This window comes from Halichoeres trimaculatus, unplaced genomic scaffold (genome assembly GCF_033239565.1).
Source record: "Halichoeres trimaculatus isolate MK-OKI-2021-1 unplaced genomic scaffold, fHalTri1.1 fHalTri1_scaffold_23, whole genome shotgun sequence".
In the NCBI taxonomy this organism is placed as follows: domain Eukaryota; kingdom Metazoa; phylum Chordata; class Actinopteri; order Labriformes; family Labridae; genus Halichoeres; species Halichoeres trimaculatus.
The window spans coordinates 20019411-20047021 of record NW_027437201.1 but is presented as its reverse complement, the minus strand read 5'-3'; the positions used below and the strand labels follow the sequence as shown (position 1 = coordinate 20047021).

Here is a 27611-nt window from a genome sequence, read left to right as displayed (position 1 = left end):
GAGTTGTGTGATCCATGACATTTTATGTTTTTTTGGTCTCAACCCCTTTGTTTTTATGACTCTCTATTTGTTTCTATGTGTAACTTCAATTCACTTATTTTTTTTTATTGATCTTTTTTTTATGTGCAGCACTTTGGTAAACTTTATTGTTTTTAAAATATGCTATATAAATAAAGTGGATTGGATTGGATTTTACCAACATACTGGATTTACAGATGGAGACATATACAGGTAAATAAAAACTATTTTCTGTTTTATTTTTCCTTTTTGGAACTTACTTTGCACAAATATGAGCCATGTGATCAAACTGTTGCTTGGTTTGCAGGAATCAGTCAAGCATTTTTACTTCTTGTACGTTACAAAGCATACACAAGCCTCGTGTATGTGGAGCATGTAAGCTTACTTACCAATAATAAGAGCTGAAAAGTGGAAAAAAAAAAAAAACCGAAATGTGACAAAATGGAGACAAAAGCAGGCCTCTTTTTAAGGGAAAACCACCCAAAACTTAACTTACCTGTTATCTCATCAGCGGGGGAATATGATTTGTCCGCGGGTGGATTCCTCTAATCTGATTGGCTCATCTGGAGTAAGGAGGCGGGACTAACGCTCTGATTGGACGCTCTGGGAGCACAGCCAGGCTTCTGTTTCTGATCGAGGCGTTCACCTGGAATTCACCTGAAACCTCGTTTCTTCAAATCTGGAATGCTTAATCCTCCAGCGACGCGGAAACTCACAGAAAAAGGATTTTAATACGACATCTGATTTTTTTTTTTTTTCAAAACGCAACACGATGCTTGAGTTTTCTACCAAGTATGAGTAGTGGAAGAAAAAAAGAGTAAACCGTTATTCAGTGGGAAAGGGATTTTTGTGTTACGTTTGTATTGTAACTTTTTTGGAACTGAGTATCTGATAAAATGCCAAAAATGCTCATAGCTGCCGTATTTTGGAGCCTAACAGGTGAGGATCAGTTTTCCCTCCTCTCCGCCATGTCTGTTTTTTTCTTTGTCTACCTGTAAAAACACGTACGAGCACTTTGCATGTTGAGGAAAACTGTTTTTATGTTTGGAAGGTTAGAAAGGTACGTAAGCCAACGTGAAAAAGAGACATCTTTTATGTTTACTCTCAGGTATGTTGGTCGCAAACGCCCAAAAATGCGGCCGAGTTCCGGTGTTGGAGAACAGAATAGTTGGAGGGACGGAGTCCAGAGAGGGGGCTTGGCCGTGGGTGGTGGATGTAACGACACAGGTAACAATGGCCCCCTGCTGACATCCTCTTCTTCAGAGTCAGTTAGAGCCTGTGGGTGGATGTATGTGTGGGTTAGTCCAGGTCTTGTTTATCAGACTGACCTGCTGAGAGAGGGCTTTGGCTGTGATGCTGAGGTGACTCACTTCTCCTCCCCTCGGCCTCCAGACTCCCACGAGTCGTCATGTTTGCGGAGGCTCCCTCATCGCAATCAACTGGGTCGTATCTGCTGCTCACTGTTTCGTCAAGTAAGGAAACTCTTCTCATTGCAGATTTAATAGATAGATATGCAATCACATAATGACAACAGGATCAGTGTCTCTAGAGTTGGGATCAAGGTTTTAATTGTTTTGGATTTGTCATTATAGTTTAGTTTTAGTTAGTTTTGACATTTTTTTTCCATTACAGTTAAGTTTTAATTAGTTTTAGAGCAGGCATTCTAGTTTTTGTTTAGTTTGGATTTTTGCAACAAGGCTTAGTTTTAGTTAACTTTGAATTTTTCATACCTTATTAACCAGGTGCAGGATTCAAAAAGGTCAGAGTAAATATTTTGTAATACTGTTTATTTCCCAGTCCAACATAGTCCTCACTGCTCAGTCAATTCTGATACTGAACTGTTGGCTGCTGTCTTAAACACAAGAAAATAATATAAACTTATTATAAAAAATATAAACATAAATTACATAAAAATAATATAAACATTAATTATATAAAAATAATTTTAACATAAATTTAATAAAATAAAGTTAACATAAATTATATAAAACAATATAATATCCCAACAGGTGGCAGGTTTTCAAGGTGGATTTCAGGAAGATAATATGGTAAGACTTTAAAGTTAACTGTAATGGTTAAACAAGTCAAGTGCAAAATACAAATAAAAGTTTCAACACTAAATTGTACAAACGTTGTATTATTTGACCAATTCTTAAGTTTTACTGCATTGTTTTCCTGAAATCCACCTTGAAATCCCACCCCCTGTTGGGATCAGGATAATGTAGTTTTTTTTGATCAAATTGATCCAAACCCTCCTGAAAAGTTCTGAAAAACACAAAATAACAAGGATTGGATTACGTGATCCTCTTTCCCTTTGAACAACCCATTTTCAGGATTTAATCCAATCCAATAACCAAAATCTGATTGGATTACCTCAGAACAAGTGGCCCATAGAGATCATATCATCTCATATTCAATCCTTTCATCAGATCATGTGGTATGTTTTGGTATAAGCCTGTCAGGTGTTTTCTTTGTGAACCACTGATGGATTCTCCTTCTGAAGATCCAGATCCTTCATTTTGCCCTTAGCCAGTCAGAGTAAATAAAACAGTTTCACTCCTCCATCACATCAGGTTTTCCTTCTCCATCTCTTTTCAGTCCAGACGTAAATGAATACCTGATCTACGCCGGCCGGCACCAGCAGCACGGCTACAACTATCACGAGTCGGCACATTCTGTGAAACGGATCGTGATCCCGTATGGTTACGTGGAGCCTCACAGTGGAAATGATTTGGCCCTGGTGGAGCTGTCCACCCCAGTCACCTGGTCAGAGAGAGTTCAACCTGTGTGTTTGCCGGACTCTGGCACGCTGTTCCCGGGTGGCCTGGAGTGCTACGTTGCCGGCTGGGGGAACATTCGAGAGGATGGTAAAGCTTAATGAAGACTCTGAAAAAAAGACTTTAAGATTATTGGTGTTAACTCTTTTTCAGACTAGGTTTAAAAAAACCATTTAACATCAAGGAGTAAATTCAGGTCCAGGTTCCCTGACCATGAACAACAGGCAGTGATGAATTTTAAATAAACCACTGTCCTCCTTTAGGTATCACTTACTGAACAGGTGGTGTATAGAGGCTGGTCCTACACAAAAGAGAAAGATCTAGAAACAAAAGATGATGATTTCAGTGCAGTTGCCTAGTCCTGGAAGTAGTTAAATTCAGAAATTAAAATCTGTTCTGTTCTTTTTTAACCCTTACTCGGCCCCCCTCAGTCCCTCTGGGTGGACTTGGGACTCTGCAGGAAGTGCAGGTGCCCATCATCTCCCAGAGTTCATGTCAGGAAATGTATCGGATGCACCCGACGGAGCCTGTAGACATCCTGCACGACATGATCTGCGCTGGATTCCGGGAGGGTGGAAAAGACTCCTGCCAGGTGCTGTAGGATCAGCTGTTTTTGCCGCGGTGTTTACATTCACAAAACAAATGAAAAAAACACACACAGCTACTGCTCTGTCTGAGCTCTTTAATACCTCCCAGTGGTGAAAGCTGAACATGACTGTGTCGTCTTTTTAGGGGGATTCAGGAGGACCTTTAGTCTGCCAGATGGTCAACGGGACCTGGGTGCAGGCTGGGGTGGTGAGCTTCGGACTGGGCTGTGCTCATCCTAACCAGCCAGGTGTGTACACCAGAGTGACCAGCTTCTCCAGCTTCATCCGCAGCACGGTGCCAGGCATCCAGCTGTACGGCAGAGCGCATCAGAGCTGGTGTGGGAGAGTTGCTGTTGTCGTGAGCTGTCTGTCCTCTCTACTGATCCAGCTGCAGAGATGAGATGACTAAGACGCTCGATATCTGAGCGGTAGATCACCAGGCCAAATGAAGGAGTTTATTATGAATGTTTGACACAAATCCAAAGTTTCTCTGAATTGTTAAACTCATAAAACTGTACCTGACTTGCACATGGAGCCATAATGAACACGAACAGCAGTGATTTTTAATTACAGTACTTAAACTATGAATGATCTTTGATTGAAAACAGCTTTGATAGATTTGTATTTTAAATTAGGAACATGAGTTAAATAAATGGGTGTTCTGTATGTGAAATAAACTGTTGATTTGATTTGTGAAATCAGGTCAGAGCTCAGTTCAATGTGTGACAGCTGAGTTTTAAAAAGTGCATCAGTATATGTCAATTTTTTCCCTTCTTTGAAAATGTTTTTACTCCAACCTCAAATACAGCCACTCTCAACTAAAACACTGCAGCAGTTGCTTCTGTAATCTCAAACTTTGATACCTTTTTCAGGAATGCACGTTATCTCTATATTTTGATTAAAGAGACTTTAACAGACACAAAGGAAACAGTTCCAGCGACAGGAGAGGACTGAGTTTTCTTTATTACAAAGAAAGCGTAGCTTGTCATCATGGTAGAAAATACAGTGCTTATTGTGTCTAATAAAAAAACATCTAGTCTTTAAATTAATGTGATAAGTCTGCACTCTAAGATTTCATGCTAGAAAGGAATTAACATGTACAAAAACATTAGAGGCATTGTTCTTCAGTCAGGCGTCAGGGGGGATGGTATCAGAGAGGATCATGGGAGAGCCGAGCTGCAGCTCCTGTTGAAGTGACTCCAGATCAGCTGGAGTCATGCGGTGGACCTCGTTCCAGTCAGAGAGCAAGGAGGCCGACAGGGGGGCTGAATCATAGCTGAAGACAAGGGAGATGAACACAGAAAGCTTTTTAACACTTTCACACAAAACAAAATTCTCAAAAAGAGTTTGACAGTGGGAGACTTTTCATTCACCAGCTGAAAGGAAAAGTTCCTCTGGGCTCATCTTCAGTAGAAACATGTACATACATGAATGATTAACTGACAGTTAATCCAGTTTGACGGCTAATGGTGGTTATAGGTGCAGCCCACACTCAGTGATACAGACAAACTACCTCACTTATTATAAATGGGACAAATGGGACTTATTTGAAAGAAATTGCCAAGGCACGGATGAAATGCACAGAAAATCAGTGGAGGTGGTGTTGATGATGACGGAACATAATTTTATGATTGATTGACTGATTCAATTTGAATTGCAATTTGATTAGTGATGCAGGATATATCTGTATAAATATCAATATCGACTAATGTGCAAAAGTGGGCCGATATTTGCTCTTAGCTGCCACCCATTTTCAGAGCACCTTGACCAATATTTCAAGATCCAAATAATATTGTTTTCTCTGACTTTGTAAACACCAGAACTACCTAAGAAAAGTGGACTCTCTTCTCTTATGTCTCTCTTCGTGTTCGAAGATCGTGATCCAAAAAAACAGACAAAACGTCCATTTTTGGTCAGGTTCATCTTGGGTGCTCCATCCTTTGATCCTCTCCATGATCGACTTTTCTCTTTTCTGCGCTGCTCTTTCTTTCTGAACTACCTCGACACATCATCTCAGATTGTTTTTTTTTTTTAACCAATATTAAAATCAGATATCAGTATTGTTCAAAATTTTCATATCGGTGCATCCCTAGATTTGATATTTACAGTTTTTGCGAGTTTTGGTTTGCTTTTTTATACCAGACCAAGTGAAAAAATTAAATGATGATGATGATGACAACTGACTACATCAAGAGCCGTATTTTCCCATAAAATGCATTTCGCCCTCTGCTGGAGAAAAGTGGTATTTTTTTCCAATCCAGTTTATAAACAAAGACTGAAATGAAGAACTTGAATTTGCAAAAAACGTTTGCAAAATCAAGACTTTCATATTGTCAGAATCAAGACTTTCATATTGTCAAAAAAAAATCCTGATATACCGGTTCGAAATTTTTTCTCCCACCCCTATGAATTACTGAGCCTGTTTTGAACTCCTTAAAACATTGCAGTGGTAGTTACACTCAAACACAGTTTCAGTCATTTCTCCAGAAATATTTGAAAAAGGTTTTTGGTTTCAGCCTTGGAGGGGGGGACAATTTGATGTTGCTGTGTGTTACATCTGATATAAAATGTCTGAAACATGGATTAAGAGTAGGGATGGACTGATTATACGCCAGGCCGATTATTGGGGCTGATATTTGGCATTTTGAAGCATATCGGCATCTGCCTTTTTTTAAAATCCAAAGCCCGATAAGAAACAAATTTAAAACTGCGTTGTTGCAACTCTGATGCAGCCACTCCGCTGTCTGCAGTCACTACTCAGTCCCCAGCATTGTCCCACCCACAGCACCATCTGATTGGTTACAAGCAGAGCCATGGCTTGGGGAACAACCAATCAGCAGTGCAGTTATTACAGTTATTGCAGTTACACTAAGATTTTGGAAAACTTTATTTACTGTAGAAAACTTTAGCTTTGACTTTAGTTTATTTTTTGATGTTTTCATTGAACTTTACAAACTGACCTGCTGAGCCTGGGCGCTGTTTAATAAACTCATGCTTAGAGGTATTTGAATGAAGTTAAGTGTTGGAGTTTGTATTGTTCAAAATTTTGACACCAATATTTGCACTTTGACCGCAAACTAATATTGGCTTCAAATGTCGGATATCGGCCTCCTTGACTACAAATAATTGGTATCCGTATCGGCCCTGAAAAATCCATATCAGTCTTTTTCCAATTAAGAGATTGATTCAAATAAAACAGCACATTTAAACATGTTTAAAGCAGATTATCAGGTCAAATTTGTCATGTTTTATCACAGTAATCATAACATTTAGCCCTTAACAGCACTCAGCTGAAATAATAAATGGTCGAGCACCAAAGTTCAAGTGCGGTTAAGGTTTTGTTAGTGACTCTATAACTTTATAATAGAGCTAATAGACAATTACTGTCTTAAACTGGACTTTGGTTTGTTTGTTGAAGCGGAACAGAAACATAAGCACACCCTGAATGAGATCATACCTGTCCCGGTCACAGTGTTGCAGCTCTGTAAGAGACTGGTTAAGAAGATCATCCAGGTCGAAGCCTACTCCATAACCAGCCCCGCTGCCTTTTGGGGTGACGGAGAACACGGGGGGTAAAACGTCTTCAACCTGCCAGGAGACAAGGAGGCAGATTATAGAGTGTGTGTCAAACTAAACACCAACATGTTCTTATAAACCTGAGCTATACCTGTGACTTTGACAGCTGCAGCGTCACTGTGTGAATGTCAGGGGCCACAGACGGTCCCTGCTGCCCAGTGTCAGTGAACCCGAGGCTGGGATGAGGTTGTGCAGGGACACCTAAAGGCCCACAGAGAGGGTTTGTGGTCTGTGGCCCAGACTTCTCTCCCACAGAGGGACACAGCTTCTCCATTGTGTTGGCACTTGCAGAGGGCGCGCTGGGGTGAGAGCTGAGGTTGCTTTGGCATCCCACCTCCTCGTTTCCGTTTTTCTCTCTGGTTGGAGCTTTGGCCATGAAACTCTCCAGAGGAATGAGCTGGGACGGCGGCTGAGGGTCGGACGGCGGGGGGTGGAGAAAGCTGGGAGTCTGTGGTTTTCTGCTTGGTTGTGGTTGCTGTGGCGGCCTCATCTCTGGTTGGTGCCCGTTCCAATTCCCCAAACAGTTATATCCACTTTGCCCGTTGCTCTCGCTGTGAGGTTTGAGTGTGTTCTTAACAAAGCCACCAGTGACGGTCATTATATCCAGGCCTCCGCTTACAGAAACGACTAAATCGGCTTGAGACTTCCTCTGGCTCACGGGGAAAAGCACTGAAGGCTGCTGGTTGCTGGGAGGCTGAAACAAAGCTGGCTGGTTTGGTTTAACTTGAGAGATTAACTGTTCGTGAGGCTGCACCTTCATGGCCTCTTTGTCTGCTTTAATGTTCAGTGCTGTTTGAGCATTATCACCAATCACAGCGGCCCTGTGTGAGCTCACATTACACTCCTTACTCTTGACTCCTTCATGATTGGTAATCTGAGGTTTCTCATGGCATCTGTCCATCATTTGAGTCCAGCGTTGGAGGAGACTCTTGTCGTTGTCGCTCAGGAGGACGCCACCGAGAGAGTCCCCCTGCTTCCCCTCTCTTCTCTCCTTCTCCTTCATCTTCCTCTCGCGCTCCCTCGCTCGTTCCTGCCTCTTCCTTCGTTTTTCTTCCCTTTCTCGTTGACGCTCCTGGGCTGTGACAGGCCGACGCGACTCTGAGGCGGAAGACAGGGAGGACGATACGCCGCCTCCTGAGACAGAGTCGATGCCCAAAGCAGAGGTGCCTCCATCTGCAAGTAAGATATCAAGGTTAGACAAAACTGGTTCAAAGAGTGACGTTAAATTATGAGAAATGGTTTAACTCATCACCTCTGGCTTTATTTCTGAGAGCTGATTTTAATAAAGCCGCTCTCAGAGCAGCTTTGGTATCCTGTGAGATGGCTCCTTCCTTCCTGGCTCCCTCTCCTGCGCCTGGAGGAGGTCTGGCAGTCTTGGACAGAGACTGTGAGAGGGACTGAGACAGTGACTGGGCCTGTGCCATGGAGAGTGAAAGGGAAGGCACAGCGGTAGGTAGGGGTGTCATGGTGGGTGCTGGCGCTGCAGGAATGGCGGTGGGTGCCTGGGTCATGGACTGGGTCTGGCTGGGCTGAGTCAGAGGAACCTGACTGCTGGTTAGCTGCTCTGTAACCTCACTGTCTTTCATTGTTTCTGGTGTGGTCTCCTGACTCGACACTGGCGTTGTTAGGTCGATGGTTTCTGGCTGACCGCTGTCTGAGCTGGCACTCGGCATGTCCACATCGACTGGGCCTGTTTCACTTTTGGAAAGCGGGGGCAGGTTATGGGTCACAGTAGACGGGGCGACCTCTGGCTCAGTAAAAGTTCGCATCTGATCCAACAACGTGTGGTTTTCTTTTGCTGGTGTTTGATCTTGTTGCTGTTGAGGCTTCTGCTGCTGCTGTATCTGTGCTGCTTGAGGGTGTTGTGTCAGTGGAACTATAGTTGCTTTACTCATGTTAACCGTCGAGGGCTGAGCATCACACTGGTTACTGCTCTGTGCCGCGGCTCTGACGTTTGCCCTCGCCAGGGGCCTGAACTGCAGTCTTTGGCGACAGCTCTGTTTATTTTGATGAAAGTCCTGGATCTCCATCAGGATTGCCTCTTTAATTTGCTCCTTGTTCATTGGAAGCTTGTCAAATTCAAAGTCAAACGCTGGCACGCAAATTGGCTCATCATCCGGGTCGTGGTATTTGGCCAGGTACTGATGCTCCAGCGCTTGTGTCACACTAATTCGCTCACGGGGGTCAAAGCGCAACATAGCAGCCAGCAGGTCCAAAGCCTCTGGTTCTGCCTGTGGATAAAGTTTAGCCAAAGGCACAGGAGTCCGTGAGGGAAGACTCTGGACGTAGGAGCGAACTCTGTCAGCCCTGATAGCACCAATCAGCCCGTCAGGAGGAGTTCCTAACACAGACAGGATGAGCTGAAGCTGGTGGACGTAGTGCTTTCCTGGAAAAAGCTGCTTACGACCCAACATTTCTGCAAAGATGCAGCCAACAGACCACAAATCGATGGCCAAGCTGTAGTGATTCAGAGACAGGAGGAGCTCAGGGGCACGGTACCACCGAGTCGCCACATATTCAGTCATAAAGGAATGAGACTCCTCAGGGTGTGAGCTTAAACCCCTCGCCATCCCGAAGTCTCCAATTTTCAGCTCGCAGTTCTCATTCACCAGCAGGTTGGAGGGTTTGAGGTCACGGTGAATGACGTTGGCAGAGTGCACATATTTAAGGCCACGGAGGAGCTGGTACAGGAAGTAACGTGTGTGCTCTGAGGTGAGTGTCTGGGCAGAGTGAATGATCTGATGTAAGTCACTCTCCATGAGGTCTAGCACCACATACCTGCGCACACAGGAAGAGGGGAAGAGAGATTTATCAATAAAAAAGAAACGATCGAGATGAAGCCGTGATTTTTGACACAGTTAAAATGTGTTTTACCCGAGCTCTTTAAAGTGACAGAATGTGAGGGTACATACACAGACTTGAAGGCAGAGTGAGGGAGGTTTGGCTGCAGGATGTCCTTGATGGCAATAATGTTGTCATGTTTGAAGTGTTTCAAAATTTTCAGTTCTCTCAGTGTTCGTTTGGCGTTTGTCACAACTTCAAAAGCATTGGAGATCTTCTTTATCGCCACCTGCTGGCCTGAGAATGAAAAAACACCCAAGTGAAACTCTTTTAATATCAACATGTTAACATTTAGTTGTGATATATATCTTCTTTAAACCAGCCTTACCATTGTCTCTTCTCCTGGCAGATGAAACAACACCGTACGCTCCAGTCCCGATTGTTTCGATAACATCATACTCCTCTCCCACATCAAACTTCACATCCAGAGAGTGAGCTTTAAGCAGAGCCAGGTTTTTCGCAGCCGTGCTGGTGTCCGTTGTGCCTTCTGTCGCCTCGACTCCATGCTGGTTCTGATTTTCTCTGCTCTTGTCTGTGGCCATTCTTTCAGGTGACATGGAAACAGGTTGACCATTTTTAACGTCTCCACCCTCCTTAGCTGACATGTCTCTGTGAAGGGAAACACAACAGAAAATGTGGGTTGTATTTCATAATGCTGACTGACAGGAGTAACATCGACGTGTACAAATAATCTGCAGGTCATATCAGTTGAGATGAGATTAATTTAAAACGCCCAGGATTGGAATACTGATGCTTGGGGCTGGTATCATAGAAAATGTCAAACCAGTTTTCCAATCATTGTTTTTCTATTGTCACAGGAGGAGGAAACAAAATACACTGAAGCATCATCGCTTTGGGCTTCCTTTAAAAACAGTGTCTCAAAACTAAATGAATTATACTTGATAACCTAGCAAGAAGGATAGAATTAATCCTAAAAGGTCAAAAAGACAGAGCCAAGAGATATTAATGTGAGCTTTAAGGAAACGAAACGGATACTATTGTTTGTAAAGAGGCCACTTACTGTTAGCCAAAGGCCCCCAGGAGCCACTACAGGGCCCTTTCAGAAGGTGTCATCAAATACTAAACAGTTAAAGCTACAGCTCAACGATATAATTGTCAACTTAATACCTGAACTGACTGCCAATTAAATAAGCTGTCAAGGTAAAAACGAGGCGTGACTAACACGCTGCTTAGCAACGTTGTATTAGCCCTGCTATAACAAAACCTGTAGCTTTAGCTTAAAAAGACAACTCCAAATTACATTCAGTCTATACTTTCACCATGATGAGAAGTATATAAATTTTCGGACCGTCTACTTTATTGACAAGGAGTAGTTTTAACGAAATAACTGTCATGGCAGAGGTAAAGCCTAACCCACCATCTGACGCAGGGGCGTCGGCTAGCCACCTGCAGCTCAGGCTTTCTAGGAACGCTGGTCGTTAAATTGTGCCTTAATCCGTTAATAAGTCTAAAATATATTAAAAAGATGCTCGATTAAGAACAGTATATCCGATTTTACCTTGCGGGTTAACCACAGCATCCGTAAATTGGGATTCAATACCGTAGTAGTTCGTCTATCTCTTGTTTTTGTCTGCCGCTTCCTTGTGCAGTTCCGCGTTGGGTGTGAGTGCCATGAAGCGGACCAATGAGACAAAGGGGCGTTTGGTGCCTCATCCAATAGGAGAAGAGTACGCATTTGTAGGCGGGACAACGCGTCAAACAGTTAAGTCTCTGTGACCTTTTTTTCAGTGGAGGTAGTGACGCTATTTTGCAGGATTTAATTATCAAGGAGGGGCCACATCGGGACAAATACCTGCATTTATAACTCCATGATGGTATTATGGATTTTCCAAATAAAGAATTCATGCCAGTGAAAACAGTGTAAAACAAAAACGTGGGTTACTATATAAGTGGTACTGCTATTAATCAACATTAGTACAAATACACCGTCAACAAACAGTCCAATTATTATTATTATTCCTTTTTCTTCTTCTAATTAATTATTATAGTAACGATGATAATAATAATAATAATGATTATCGTTTATATTTGTAAACTATTTCTGTTAAGAAAATTTTATGTTGTTTCCATGCTGCTGATACATCTAGTATCCCTTTACTTTACTTTTAAAAAAGATGCCTGAGAAGAGAAACTCTTAGCATTAAAATGTGGTTACATGCACAGTTATCTTGCCTCAAAAACCACACTGATTGAAGTCCACAGTGAACACAAAGTTATCACGCCTCCTGCTGTTCCAACATCTGTACAGCTAACCAATGAAACACTGAGCCCAAATCCTTCCAACCAATCAGATCGCATAGTCTGTTTTTTTTAACACGTAGCCTCAACTGGGAGGCTCTGCTGAGATTGAGTGAAAATCCTAGTCCAACGCGGTATTTTTACGGACCTTTACGCGTTTAAATTAATCTAATTGTGACAGAATAGTAGAAACATGTTGCTGCCGAGGTGGGAGAGAAAAGCGCGCATATTTCTCTGCGTGTTCGGTTTGTGTTTATCTGTTTATGCGCTTCACGTCGAGCTGTCCAAGGAGAGCAACCCAGAGTACAGAGCGATGTGTGACCTGGGGGAGTCTGTGAGCTGCTCCAAAGTTTTCACCTCCAGGTGTGTTTTCTTTAAAAATTCCTCAAACCTTCCTCATAACTTTCTGTGTTGTGCTTTGTCCAAAACTTGAATTGTTTAGGGACTAAAGTGGCACTAAGGGTTCAAACTTTGGTTTGTTGAATGTGAACATTTTATTGCAGGTCTAAACCTGGACTATGAAAAAAAATGTTTAAATGTTGCAAAACTACCTTTGCTTATTCCAGACTGTGTTCTCTTCATTTCTCTATCAAATGTGTAATTCTCCCTCTTTCCTTTTTTTTTTCTCATTGGCAGATGGGGACGTGGTTTTGGTCTGGTCCAGTTCTTTGTAGACCAACATAGCCCTCTAAACCAGCCCAACAGTGTGCTTGGAATCATATTCTACTCTCTGCAGATGGCATTGGGTTAGTATGTCTTTATCTTCTGTAAATTATAGAGCGTTGCAAAGTGTTTCCAGTCAAAATAGATCCCAGCAAACTACAGTTCCTTTTCAGATGGTGTGTATCTTTCTCCCTCCTTATTATGACAAATAATATCTTTTCTTTTTCTGTTGCAGGTCTGTCCTTGTCCAAGAAAGCTGCTTGGTTATTGGTCTTCTCCTCCTGGGTTTCTGTCGCAGGCTCACTCTATCTTGCATCCATCCTGGCCTTTGTCCTCGGGGACTTCTGCATGGTTTGTGTGTCAACATACATCGTCAACTTTGCATTGCTCTTCACCAACTTTAAACGCAGGAGGGCGATAGATGGAATGAAAGAAAAAGCTGGATAGAAGATGTTACTCGAGAAATTCAACACCTTTTTTTTTTTTCTACTGGGCTGAAGCAGCACTGGATGTGAAAAACCAAATCCTCTTCCAGGGAGTTCCTGGATTGTTTACACCTCTGCAGATGTTTAAAGAAATAGGGGTGAAGATAATCTGAGGCGCTCAGATTTTTCAGATGACGTTGGAATGACATTCTGTATCAATGTGCATCCTTGAAGCTGATTACACTCTTTGGAACACTATCTCTCGTCTTATGTGGTTTGTCAGTCTGCTATCACTATGGAAGCAAAGGTACAATCTACAGCAGGGCTATTCAATCATAATTCAGCAGTGCAGCTCCAGTTAGCAGTCACACTCTCAATTTTAGCCGCCCCCTCATGAGATCACTCTGGAAAGTTTGTCTGAAACGCTGCATGTTTTTCAGTGTGGTGTTTTTGTACATTGTAGTCTTTCAGCACTACAACACACTCATTGCAGAGCAAACACATTGGTTTGTTTTTGGACTTGGTGGTAAAATAAATAAATACTCAGTCCAAGCAAGATTAAGCTGATGATTTTCCTAAATAGATGTGCTATTTTCACCTGTGTAGGACTGCTAGTGTTTACTTTTCTAACGTACCTTCTCACTGACACAATGCATTGTGGGGTTAGTTGCAAGATCACAAAAGGTATTGCAGGCCGCTGATTGAAAAGAGCTGATCTAAAGTCTGCGACAAAGTAAATTCATTCAGCACCATGCGGTTAGAAAGTCTACCAGGAGATGGGGCCAAAAATAGTGATCTGTTTGACTCAAGCCATGTAGAAAACAAACCATGAGGCTAGAGTTAGATCTGAAAGAAAAAAAACGAACATACATTGATAAGGAACCAAAAACAGTACAAAGTGGCAATTTTTCAAACTGTATATCACACAAAACAGCATTTTGCACAGAAGCACTAATATAGTAAGACTGTTGCATTTTTCCCCCTTTCTGTTATTTCAAAAAGAAAAAGTTTGTCATGCTCAGGGGCAAAAATCCCTTTTCATTCTTGGAGGGAAAGCAGCAGTGATATTTCAGGGAGTAACTCCTGGGGTAAGGGGGGTCAGTGTTCCTTAAAAGTCCATGTCCTACCTGTGTTTTTCAGCATTTCATTTTTTTATGCAAAATTCTAAAATTAAAAACATAAGAGTAAGCCTGATTTTTTTTTATTTTTATCAACACTAAAAAGTTTGCTTTTGGGGTTCATATCCCCTAAGTATTTGGTCAGAATTCTTTAAAATATCATAAAAATAAAATCAAATAAAATAAAACAAAACCAAATAAAATAAAAATAAAATTAAATAAAATAAAATCATTTCAAGGGGGGAAAAAGGATAAAAGTTTTGAGTTTTTTCTCTCAGCCCACAATCTATGAATCTGGAAATTAACATCTAAAACAGTGTAGTATTTGTGTCAGTAATGAGTGAATGAGGACATCAACATGTCACCTATTTGTCCTCTCTAACTGTTGCATCAGGCAGAAAGAAGAAGCAGAAAGTACAACTTGGGACAATTTGCAGAACTATTGCAAACAAAGATGAACAGCTGTGCAAGATACAGTGCAAATTTCATTTTAACTTAAAAAATCAAGACCTTTTGAATTAGCTTAACCAACATCCTGTTAATTCAAAACATTCCAGAGGACTTGAGATAAGGAGTCGAATTTTGCTTTTGATGTGCTGGGTGTCATTTTATCATGTCATGTTTTGATTGTTAAACAAATGGAGCGATAAATAACTTATTGGCTGTTAAGTGTTTTAGTCATAGGTTCGCCAGCACAACTCAGTTGTGACACAGTTTTTTGAGTGAGGGCTTCCCCTCAGCTGTATGTGAAAAGTTGTTATATTCTTTTTATTTTGCAGCCAGGTCTGGTGCTTAAAAATGTCTGTGACCCTTGGGTGCAGACAACAGAGGGTTCAGCTCTGCTGTAAGCAGCAATCCCTCTCTGTCTCTGGCCCTGCAGCACATTTGTCCTCCCAGTGATGAAATTAAAGTGATTCTTGATCACCCTCACTAGTTTCACTGTAGATTGTGAATATATGCTGACAAAAGAGAGGATTGGAGAGGCCTGTCTGGTTTTAAACTCCTGTAAAGTTTTGAAGCACTTTCTCAGGAAAGAGTGAGAGCACCCTCTTGTGGCCACGGCTGAGAACAGCATAGCTGGGAAATTTCACCAATCCACCTTATGTTCAGTCTGTTTATTTCCTGGGATCCCACACCTTTATAGGTTGTGATATCCAGAACATTAAGAGACGTGGGGCTGGTGGTGGATTTCGCTTAATGGCATTATTGTGGTGGACGCCTCTTCTGAGTGGGTCCAGACTCCCCTGGTATCTTCTAGATATCTAAAATTCCTTCCAGCTGGAGGCCAGGGATGATGTTTCCCACTCGGCGATAAAAATATTGGCATAAGCCAGAGCAAATTTTTGCCCATGGCCATGCCTTTTATCTGCAGGAGAAACTCTCCAACTTCAATTATTTCTTTCTTTATATTTTCATTTTTAGTTTATTTCTTTTTAAAAATATGTTCTTTAATTTCTTTTTATTTCTTTTATTGTCATTATTTTATTATCATTATTTTTATTTTGTTGTACTTGTTGCTATGACAAATACATTTCTTTTCTATTCTATTCTGGTCATTTTGATCTGTAATAATCATAGTAATTTTTTGTCTGGTCTCTTTATGAATTTTAATTTGTAAAATACAATTTAAAACTAAAATAACAAGTTAGTTACAGAAGTTATCACTCCTATTTGTAGATTTATTAATTTTAAAGCCTTAATCTTAATTCTTAACTTCAGTTTTGTTGCTTTTTCAGGTGTTTTTTCCCCCCCACAAATTTCATTCTTTAACTTCTTATTTGTTAAATTTTTGTGACTATTTATATTCCTATTTTGTTTCCTGAATTTGTTTTAACTTAATGATTAATTATTAAAATTTCAAATACTTTTTATAACAAAAAATTGAGGAAATAACTGACTTTTTCCATATTAACCACTTTTTAAAAACATACATTAGCCAACCGGCAGAGGGGCTACAGTCAAACTTGTGTTTTTTTATTCGATTTTAATTTTTTTAAACCTGATTTTTAAACGAGTAAATGAATAATTGAAGTATAAAAGTGTTGCGGCTGTCCCCAGTCTCCCGTATTTACTGGAAGTTTCCCTGTAATCCCTGATGTTCAGCAGTTTGTCCTCTCTCTGTGCACCACTGCCCCCTGCTGGCCTCTCTCCGCTCACCATCCACACTCCGTCTCCCCGGACTGCAGCTGGATCCTGCTCCGCTCCACCTGGAGTTTCTACCGGGACACACCGACCCTCTCCCGGCTCTCCCGGGCTGCTCTGTTCCCCCCTGTGCGCTGAAACTCTCCTGTTGATCAGAAAAGTGTTTCTTCACGCAGATGAAAGCTCTTCTTCTCGGTTTTACTGCGTTTTCTCGCCGCTCGGTTTGAGGATTAGCAGAGTCTCTTCTCCTGAACTCCGGTAAACAGTTACCTGAGAGCCGCAGCAGCTGCTCTGCACACCTTCTCCAACATGGCTTCTCCCGCTACAGGTGACCGCCACGAACAGGTAAGAGGATTTCTGCTCGTCCTGCTGCTTCACTTTAACTATTTTAACTATTACTGTCTCCACTCTGTGGAGGTTAACCTCCAGGTTTGGTGACATGAGTCTGAAATACAAACTTTTCGCAGAGAGCTGGTTTGGACTCTGAGTCCTGCAACCAAGAGTGAACATGCAATCCTTAATCTGTCACTGAGAGGAACATGAGGGGCTGAGAGGACTCAGATTAACATTGAAGTGTTGAAATAAATTGAGGATTTATTCATGCACCCCTCAGACTTTGCTGTGGGTTTTAGTTTCACTTGCAGACATGTCAGATATGACTCAGGGGAGGACTCAGCTCTGTCTTCATTTGAATGAGTGCAGCTCAGGATCAGCGCTGAGCACAGGGAGATATGAATGTATGTGTGACAGTTTTGCAAATCATCCTCAAACTGATGCAGTTTTCTTGGAGTATTACGTGTTTTACGGTATTATTAGCTCTGTTTTAGGCTGTTGTGGATTTTTCTGGAGATTTTTGATCCAAGCTCAGTTTAATTTTCTTCTTATGAAGGATTTTATCTTGGTGTGTTTCACCCTGTTTTCGGTCACTTGGCTGCAAAATATCATAATTACAAGAAGCTTTTTTTAAAAGGACTGTGAGGACTTTATAATTTCAGAAAAATATTTTTTCTCTCTCTCTATATATATATGCCTGATCGTAATCCAAATTTTAAAATGAGATTATCAGCACCAATATTGGTTATTTCTAGACACTTTTTCTCAGGGTCAAGCAGGACTGGATTGATTTATAGCACATCCAAGTCCCTATGGCTGATGAAGTTTAGATTTCTTTATGATTTCTGTGATTCATTTTGTAGTGATGGTGGACACTGGAGCCTAACTGTCAGACAGAAAAAGGACAGAAGAGCAGAAGAAAGCTAAAACGGAGGCAGATAGAGCACGAGCTAAAGGCTAAAACATGAGCTAAAGGCTAAAACACAAGTGTATCAATAAAATGAAGAGTGAGGTTGTGTTAGCTCTGCTTGGTGAGGTTGGAGTTGGTAGATGAGCTCTGGTCGGACAAAACAAGGATTCACTAATGTTACGCGAAAGACATGTCTCAGAGCACCGGACTGTGAGTAGAGCTAAATATAGCCAGCTACTAAACTACGGTACAAACTGACAAAGTTTGCTTGTTGTCACGTTACCTCGTGGTGTTGTATCTAGTAAAAAATTGTCTTGAACAAAGAAAAGTACAAACCCACGCCTTTTAAGAGTCATGTCTTCACAACAGCGTGTGTGAGACTCTGGGCCAAAAGGTGGCGCTGCAGTCCACTTTAAACAGATCCTCCTCAAAGTCTCTTTAATCCCTTCTAAAATGATGATGTTAGCATGAAGAGAGGCACTTTTTTCATCAAGAGTTAGAATGGTTAATGTTGAAACAAAATACTAAAGAAGAGAAGACCAAATGTGCAAATCCTCTTGAAAACAATGGTTGAGCAAAAAGCAACAAAACAAAAATCTAAGTTGTTGTTTAGTTGGATTGAATTGTCTTCCATGAATCTGCAGTCCTTGAATAAAGGATGCTAAATGTTAGCTTGGCATTTTCACACAGCTTGCCAGTAGAAACTTTCTTTATATCAAAAATTAGGGAGACCAGATACACTGATAAATATCACCATGATAAAGTCTGAGTGAAGTCTTTCTGCGTTAATGCTGGCTGAATCATGCAAAGCTCTTGAACTATTCTACATCAAAGTCTGCTGACTGATAATCTAATGCCACCCTGAAGTAGATTTGTCCTGGTGTTCATAGGACTTTCTTCTTCTTGTTGCACAGAGCGTCATTTAAGGTAACACCTTCTAAACCAACATTGTAGTGTTTGCCGCTCACACTGCTGGAGAAGCCTCAGACTTCGACCTCGACCCGGTGACCGAGAGCATTTTACAGCAGGAATGAAATTAGAGCAGCTTTGTTATCGGTTAAATATCAACGACATGTCACAACCAGCCTGCACAGATCAGAATACCTGACGCCTGTTGATCCGTCTGCTCCGGTGTTTGATGATCTTTCTTTCATCAGCGTGTTTATCTACAGAACACTTGTAGCTTCACTGAATCATCTCTTTGGCAAATTACAAAACTTAAGAAGATATCTTTTTACTTTGTTACACCCGTCGTGTTCAAACATGAGGTCTGATCTCACTAAAATAATAAATCTGTCTAACTTGCAGATGTTTTCTGGCACTGATAATGAGCTGTGGCACTGTGTGCTTCATATTTAACAAGAAAAACAGAGAATTTACCTTTAAATCTGGCTTTAATTTATTTTTTAACGGCTCAAGGAACGGTCTATCTTTTGTCTCATCTGTCAAATTTACAGCTGTATGCTTTTCATTTCTTAAGATTTTATCTGTTGCCTTTACGTTCTCCTGTTCCTCTCCATCTGCTTGTACGTGAAGCGCTTTGTGCTGCAATTTTTTATTGAAAATTAATATTAAAGGAGGGTTTAAAATCTGATTTCATGACATTTTCATTGTATAAAGATCAAGACTTGAAAGCTACATCTTCATTCAGTTAAAAATTGTTTTGTTTTTTGTTCGCAACAGCAGTAGTTTTTTGTAACATCAGCTTTAATCAGAGAAAACACTGTGATTACATGTTATGAATACGTGCATCTGCGGCCCTGTCGAGTGATTATTAGGAGGAAATGAACGTCCTCAGTGTAAACTCTCAGATAACCTGCGTTTCAGGCCCAAAGCGCCCGCAGCACCTGGTTTGCTGATACCAGAGAGCATCAACAAACACTGTTTGTGTGAGTCTGACAGGAAGTTTACAGAACTGGACGGACGGCATTGTTTGGGTTTTCCGAGGAAGTCAGACGTAGCCAAGTTCAACGCCACTTTCAGATTTCAACACGTCAGAAACGCATGAAACAGAGTCACTTTCTATTTTCTGCATCTGCAAAAAAATAAAATCAATAGACTTAGTTTTGCAAAGTCAGATTTAGCTTGAACTACATTTAAGTTGATTTTTCTTTTAGTAAATGTTCTTTTTTTTAAATTTTTTAATTTACTTTTCCTCATTTGCTGTTAAATGTGCGCTGCAGTCACAGAGGTGTGATGATATGCTATTCTTGGGATTCGATTTTCTTACGATTTCTCCAGTGCTGATTCAATTTAGATTGCGCTTCTTTGATATTTACGATTTTTAGTTTGCTTTTTTAACTCCAGACCATGTGGAAAAGTTTTGTGTCAAGATAAGTTGGTATCAATATCGGTATTGGCCGATATTTACTCATTAGCTGCCTGCATTTTCAGAGCATCTTGAACAATGTTTCGAGACCCGAATAATCTTATTTCCTCTGACTATGTCAACACCAAAACTACCTCAGAAGAGTGGACTCTCTTCTTTTATGTCTCTCTTTCAGTTTTTGATCCAAAAAACAAACAAAATGTGCTTTTTTGATCACGTTCATCTCAGGGGATACATCCTTTGATCCTCTCCTTGGTCTTCTTTTCTCACGATCACGCCACTCTTTCTCTCCGAACTACCTCGATATATGATCTCAGATTGTTTCTTTTTTCTTATTTTATGTTTACCGATACTGATATCGGTACATATTGGTTATCGACAGTAGCAACAATATTAATATCGGATATTACCAGACAAAATTTTCATATCCGTGCATCCCTAATATTTAGCCATAAAATGCACATCACGTGAGTCAGAGAGAAACATTTCGCCCTCTGCTGGAGAAAAATGGAAACTTTTTCTTATCCCGTTCATAAACAAAGACTAAAATGAAGAATTTGAATTGGAAGAAAATAAATTTTGACAAAGAATCCTGATTTTGATATTTGTTGGAGCCATAATTTAGGTTTCTTAGGTTTCTTTTATTTGTTTGTATGTTCAAAAACATTTTTTGTATGTAATTTTTTGTTCTACCTGTAGGTGGTGTTTTAAATAGATTTAACAAGCTTAAGTTAATGAGCCGGGTGTGTGTGGGAATGGGAGGCATACAGTTTTCAACCATGGTTTGTTGTAACGGGCAGTGAACGTTTTTGTTTTGTATTTGTTTTATCTTGGATTTTTTTTTTTTTGGGGGGGGGGGGGGGGGGGGGGGGGGGGGGGGTAATAAACGGGTCACTGCATCCAAAGCTCTATGGAGAATGGTATTGTTTTATCTTGTTTTTATTTCCATTACAACTTTAAACTTGCGTCTGAAAAGTTCTTTCCTTCACACTGAAAAAAAGTAGTCCTATTAGAAGACTCTACAGTATTGTCAATCAAAAAAAATGATACATCGTATTTTGATTTTTTCTCCCACCCATACTCTGGTGCTGTTTCCATGACTCGATCATTTTCTGTTTGCTTGCTTTTGTATTTTTCTTCCTTCTGTATTTAATTCTATTTTTCTATTGTCAAATTGACCGAAATAAATGAATCAAATCAAATACTCTGCAGCCCCAGAGATGGATCTTAAAGCTGTGCTGCATCCTCGATAATGAGAAATAACCTCTGTGTTTGTTCATTTTATGGCTTCTCTTCTTCTTAACTAGAGTAAATGATTCTGCAGAAGACAGAGAGCGTGAAGTGGAGGAGTTTCTATTTCCTGGTTGTCTGCTTTGAGGACTTTAAGGGCTGAGTTATTGCTCAGAAATGCGCGAGACTTCAGGCGTCACTTTTCTTGCACGCTTTGTTTCTGAAGGAAACATGTTTTTGTGTTGTTAGCTCTTGTAGCCGCGCTCTGTCAGAGGATATCGTTTGTTTTCCAGCTGCCGTGGTTCCTCGTGCGCCCATTAATGTTTGACCACAGGCTGTAACAGCAAATGGACGGCGCTCCTCTGTGGTTGTGGCTCTTAACTGTCTGTTGTCAGGACGGCACTCAGGAGGTTTACTGAGGAAGAGCAAACACACCGTGACTCCACCTGCAGCCGGCAGAGCTGTGGGAGCTGACGGAGACGGAAGAGAAGAAATGTTGATCAACACTTTCAGACGCCTGCTTCCTGGTGCTCTTTGCTGATGCTCTCCCTGACTTAGCTCTTCACGTGTTACGGTCAAAGAGGAGGAGGTGTGCTCTGCCTTCCTCACGCACAAACATCAAACTCACAAAAAGTGTCTGGATTCATTCATACTGAAGGATCATGGTCCTGCTCAGTGTATCGAGAAAAGTCTGGTTCAGCTGAGTCAGCCCACACACACACACACACACACACACACACACACACGAACACACACACGAACACAGAGTTATTGTAGAGTCAACATGACCTCAGCTTCAATGAGGTCACCGTTACTGTTTGTTGGAGGAGACCTGTTATAAAGTCAACAGAGCGCAAATCTAACACACACTGGTGTGTATTATGACAACAAACACACACACTCTCAAACACACACACACATAACCATTAATACATGTAGGTTCATGTTCGAGTTAGCACGCCAGAGTTTGTTTGTGTGTCAGCGTGTGTGTGTTCTGAGCTTATCCTCTCATATGTATTGTGTGTGTTTGGTGTGTTTTTGTTTTATAGGGTGTAGTGTGTGAGTGTGTGTGTGTGTGTGTGTGTGTGTGTGCTAGCCTGTGACAGACACACAGTGAGACAGAGCAGAGCCTGTGGACGCTGAATGGCAGCCATTGAAGGATCAGCAGCAGATGAAGTGTTTGGAGGGATTGTGTTTGTGTCGTCGCTGTGAGCTTATCGATCCGTCTGTTCACTGAGAAATGATGATGATTATGATGATGATGATGATGATGATGATGATGATGATTCATGGAGAAATATTCTGATCTGGGAGAGAAAATGTTGTTTCCTGTCACTCAGATTCAGAGATTTTAAATTCAAGGAGTTTTTGACCAGATTGACCCTCATGAAATGTAAACAGAAACGATGCATCCTTAAAAAAACGTGCAGGAGTTTGGTTTGAGCTATTTGCTTTCAGAAAGTGTGTTTCTTTCGTCTTAAATGATGAATTTCATGGCATGGAGCTGCTGGTTTGCAGCATCATGTCTGACGTGTGTGTGTGAGATAAAAAAAGGATGAATAAATGAATGAGTACCAGTGTGTGTGAGCATGGAGCTGAATCAGACGGCGTACAGGATCGTAGCACAGACTGACACCAGGCTGATCTCCAGCACTGAGGTTTACTCTGTGTCACTGAGTCAGCTGACTCTGCTCTCTGACTGGGAATCCTTTCATACGTAGACTGTGACTGAGTCAATCCTAAAGGATCCTGATTTGGACTTTTTAAGAGCCTGATGTTGATAATCTTCAGTTGTCGCCCTCAAAAGCTCCTGTCACACATGGAGGAGTCACAGCAGCAATCAAGAAAACTAAAGTAAGAAAGTATATAGAAAGTGCTTGTCCATCATTGTCCAGTCAGCCAGTCTCCACCTCCACAGGGTCCAGGACTGAGCTTCTTCAGCAGTCTGTTCAGTCTCTGTCTCCTGGATCCTGTCTGCTCACAGCAGGTGAAGCTCTTCCAATGTGGCGTTGGTGTCTGATGTTAGCTCTGTTAGCCATGTCTGTGAATAACATGATGCTACTCTGCCCTCTGGTATTCCCTCTGTTGCTGGGTTAGCACAGCTAGCTCGTCCATCTTATTGGAGATAGATCTTACGTTCCCAAATAACGATGGATGGGAGGACAGGTCCATGTCGTCACTTCTTAGCTCACACCTGAGAACCAGCACCTCCTTCTCCTCACCTTGTGGGGAACATCCGGCCTAGCACCAGTTAGCATTGACATGCTACAGGCTGCGAACAGCTGATTTCACATGTAAACAATGCAGCCATGGCTACATGTAGGATCTCCAGACAAACACAGGAGAAAAAGTAGTAAAAATATCACTGAAGCCACAAAAAGTTTGGTTTCCATGACCAACAAATGATCCATACAAAGTAATGATTCACTCCAAATTCACAAATGATGAAAAAAAGACGAAAAATGACAAGAAACAGACAAAGAAGACAGAGCAGTTGCAATCTATCCTATGAGGATAGACGCCTGTGTTTGACACCTCACATTTAGAAATAGAGAGATATGAAAGAGGTCATTTCATAAACTTTACACAACTTTATAAGATCAATAACTGATCTGAAGTTTTTCTCCCTGTGACGGACCGTCTCCTCCTCCATCAGGAGTTAAACTTAGTTTCTACCTCTGCGTCTGGAGCAATGTGTATTCATCTCTGAGGATGAGGATGATCAGAGGTGTGTGTGTGTGTGTGTGTACAAATATAAGAGTGGCAGAGACAGAAAGAAAGTCTGGATCAAACCCTGTGTGGGTGATGAGACCATTTTAGGCAAGGAGCGGCGTCCTTTTAGCTCCATTAGCTCTGTTTGAGCGCCGGGGTCGTGAAACAAAGACGGACTGTAAATCTCAGAGGCTGGTGTGTCTGCTCTTTCTCAGCAGTGTGTGTGTGAGTGTGTATGTGTGTGTGAATGAGCTCTTCCTCTTTATGAGTGTTAGGTGACCTTTCTGTCCGACACTTAACTTTGTTTATCTGGAATGCTGCAGGAACCGAGCCCCCTGATTGGTCGCTTCAAAGGACGTGATAACACTTATTGCTTTCACATGGTTGGACATTTGGACGAGATGAAAGCTGTCTTTCTTTCTCTAAAAGTTCTGAAACTTCTTCCAAAAAGCAGGTAGATCTTTTCTTTTCTTATCGAAAACTATAAAAACTGATTAAATCATTTGTTTCCAAAAGTTCCTCTCTAAGCAGAAAAGTTCGCTGCAGGTGTGCCGTCCTCTCACGTCCTCCTAATATTTAAACATCTTGGCGCCGGATGAGCTGGAGAGTCCCCGATGCGATCCCTGCGCTCTCCTCTTCGAATATTAATGATCCACGTCTGCGCCGACCTGCCAGGAGGAAGCCGCTTCAAGTTCATGCACGTTTGCCAAAGCAAGCGCCGTGGTAATCGATGAATCACCATGGAAACAGATGCAATGTGGCATGAAGTCACCATGACAACCACAAAAACTGTGAGGAATTTGTAGACCGGGCCAATCAGAGCTTTGCATGTTTGGCATGAAGAGCCACGTTTGGATTGTTTAACCTCGGAGATTTAGACTCTTTCTGCAGGTGAGTCTACTGAACTCACCTGAAAGGAGCGTGAGAAGTCGCTGACATCACTGATGCAACCTGTGAGGAGATGTTTTTGGATCCAGACGGTTTTGACGGTGACTTACTTTTCAGTATGTGAAACCAACGGGCCTGTTTCTGCTTGTCTGAACGATTGTTCACACCAAACCTTATCATCACCATCAGCGCTCATGAGACACAAACTCTGCCATGAACTAAAGACAAAGACATTTTTTTATCCCCTCTCTGCAGACACACCTCTCTGAGGCCTGTATGATTGCTCGTGTGTGTGAATGTGAGTCTGTAAACACGTCAGCCTGTGTTCTGCTCTGCATCCTGTGATTTCTCCCAGAGTTCCTGAAATGCAGAGACTAACTCACCACGGTTTGATGCTGATGTGCTCTAATGAGCTGCTGGCTCAGATACAGTCAGGAAGAAGAGCAGGCTTGTTCTCCGTTATCCTGTAACTCACCGCTCTGTCACTTTCTTTGTGTTTCGTAATCACCGCGTTTGTTTCTGTGATCAGATTTATGATGCATGAAGTTTCTCTGCCACATGCAGGAACTGATCCCGTTTCCTGAAATACCTCCTGATGAAGCGCAGAGAGCAGGTGTGGACATGTTGGATGCAGTTTCAGACGACGTGCAGAGCTTTAAAAACAGACGGAGTAATAATTTGTCTGTTGGATTAGAGGAAGAGGTTTCTGGCACTCGTTGTCCATCTGATATTGCTGCATCCTGCACAGTTTCTGGGGTGGAAGTGATTTTATTACCTCAAACAAATCATCCATGACGAGCCAGTCTGAAAACCTGCAGTTACCAGAATGTCCACTTGAGGCACGCTCAATAGGTCTGGGTTAAAAGGCTAATCTTTGCAGAAAAGTTAGAGATGTTTACAGCCTGCATCAATACAGTTTGGTGGGTGTAGCTCACTTTTTTGTTCACTTTTGCACAAGGCAAAATGTATTTTTTAGCTGTTTTCGCCAGCTTCAGAAGGTAATGTGATATAATCCCCAGACACTGGCTGTATTTTTTATTTTATTATTATTTTATTATTATTTAATATTGATTTATTTATTTACTTTATTTTAATTTAATTTTAATTTTATTTATTTATTTTTCTATTTTTTTTATTTGTTTATCTATTTTTTTTGTAGTGAATCTTAACACTGTTTGATTTTTGACATGAAAAAAAAAACCCAGGAAACTTCCTTAAAATAAAAACATTCTGAATATCACAAGAAAACATCAGCACTAGTTGCCAGGAAAACAGATGCAGCTCTGTGAGAGTCAGAAAAACAGAAACTTCTGCAAAAATATGAACAAAAAATGATCCTAAATGCAACTAGGGCTAGAACTTCGGTTCCATAGCACGTTACTCATGGTTGCGGCATGCAGGATAGCATTATCAACTTAGCGACTTTGTCAGTATATTTGAGACTTTTCACATTCTTCTTGTGACTTCTTTCAAAAAAGCGACAAGTGACAATTTTAAAACTTTTTCTTGAGTTTGGAGACTGACGTAAAAGCATAGATTGATCCATATTGAAGCACCCACTGCTTCTCGTGGAGCAGCTGGTGCTGAGCCCCTCACCTTTCCAAAAACACTCAGGGACAGACAGGTCCACCTGACTCACGGCAGTCCCTCCAAGCTGCAGCCGGAGCAGGAGACTGCTGTATGCAGATAAATCACGCTAATGCTTCTCGTCTCTTTTTGGGTCACTTTTGCTGGTCAAAAGCCTGAATAAAGGAGGATGGGTGTTATTCTGACATAAAAAACAAGAATCGAAAGAAGAAAGTTAATTTATTTTTAGGTTTGGGCCAAACTAACTTTGGCTTGGCCTTAAATCACAAAAAGTTAGTGGATCTCTAATTGAATTAATAAAAATGACTGACCAATATACAACTGTTACTATTAGTGGTTTCAAAGCAAATTTGGTTGCATTTTGCACCTTTAATAATTGATAGTTGTTTTTTTTTGTATGTGTGGGTCTATTATCAGCTAAAAGAGATAATAGACCCACACATACAAAAAAAAACAACGGGGACTTTAACCGCGATTAACTAAAAGCAAAAAAAAAAAACTATGGTCTTTCCGACAAACATTTTTTAGTCTTGCCACTATAACATGAGGCTGAATGAATCATGACTTTGTGATAGAGGTGTCCCAGTCCGATATTGATATCGGATATCGGTCCGATATCAACAAAAAAACAAATATCGGTATCTTATCAGAATGCATCTAAAATCTCCGATATAAGCACTCCATTCCAGACCCCGCGCCTGCTGTTTTTGTTTGATTTATTTAGGTTATTTTCTGGGTCTTCTTATTTATTCTTTATTTTATTCAATTACTAGTATATTCTTATACTAAATGTTAAAATTTCTGTTACCTATTGGTTCATAATAAATGGGTCAGTTTTTCCTCATACCTACTGTTGCTGACTACTGTTCTTTGTTTGAATAACATCACTGAATCAAGCCTTTTCTAACATGACAGACATACTACAAAATAAGTAATAAAAGTATGCATGTTTAATGCTGAAATTGTATTGGATTAATATCGTCATTGGCCAATACTCAATGCTGCAGTATCAGTATCGTATCGGGAGTGAAAATGTAATATCAAGACATCCCTACTTTGTGAAGTCATTTTTTCTAGCAGGCTACTAGCTAACTTTGCTCATTTTACAAAGACAGGTCATCCAACACTAACAAAACGAACAAGACCTGAAAATATTCACAATATTTCTTTTAAATCCATTAAAACAAAACAAAAAGAACAACAAATAAACAAACAA

The 27611-nt window shown here is 41.0% G+C and overlaps 4 protein-coding genes across 4 annotated transcripts in view; 3 read left to right on the top strand and 1 right to left on the bottom strand.

Annotated features, from left to right (window-relative positions):
- Nucleotides 1–768: 768 nt before the first annotated feature.
- Nucleotides 769–4212, top strand: LOC141785333 (serine protease 33). The gene is made up of 6 exons (XM_074663603.1): nt 769–957; nt 1127–1245; nt 1411–1490; nt 2617–2885; nt 3227–3387; nt 3528–4212. The coding sequence occupies exons 1-6, from the start codon at nt 915–917 to the stop codon at nt 3780–3782; spliced, it is 927 nt and encodes a 308-aa protein (XP_074519704.1). The 5' UTR covers nt 769–914; the 3' UTR covers nt 3783–4212.
- A 111-nt stretch (nt 4213–4323) lies between these two features.
- mapk7 (mitogen-activated protein kinase 7) lies at nt 4324–11425 on the bottom strand. Its single transcript, XM_074663601.1, has 7 exons — nt 11319–11425; nt 10128–10408; nt 9871–10036; nt 8211–9736; nt 7050–8131; nt 6840–6970; nt 4324–4658 (listed from the first exon to the last, which is right to left on the bottom strand). Exons 2-7 carry the CDS (start codon nt 10402–10404, stop codon nt 4511–4513), a joined length of 3330 nt encoding a protein of 1109 aa, XP_074519702.1. The 5' UTR covers nt 10405–10408; nt 11319–11425; the 3' UTR covers nt 4324–4510.
- Nucleotides 11426–12074: 649 nt separating this feature from the next.
- On the top strand, nt 12075–13611 carry vkorc1 (vitamin K epoxide reductase complex, subunit 1). Its single transcript, XM_074663604.1, has 3 exons — nt 12075–12421; nt 12695–12804; nt 12957–13611. Exons 1-3 carry the CDS (start codon nt 12252–12254, stop codon nt 13166–13168), a joined length of 492 nt encoding a protein of 163 aa, XP_074519705.1. The 5' UTR covers nt 12075–12251; the 3' UTR covers nt 13169–13611.
- A 2837-nt stretch (nt 13612–16448) lies between these two features.
- Nucleotides 16449–27611, top strand: part of LOC141785328 (ankyrin-3-like) — a 147999-nt gene continuing 136836 nt past the window's right edge. Inside the window, exon 1 of the mRNA XM_074663577.1 lies at nt 16449–16751. Within this exon, the coding sequence (XP_074519678.1) occupies nt 16716–16751 (36 nt within the window). The 5' untranslated portion in view covers nt 16449–16715. The remainder of the gene's footprint in view (nt 16752–27611) is intronic.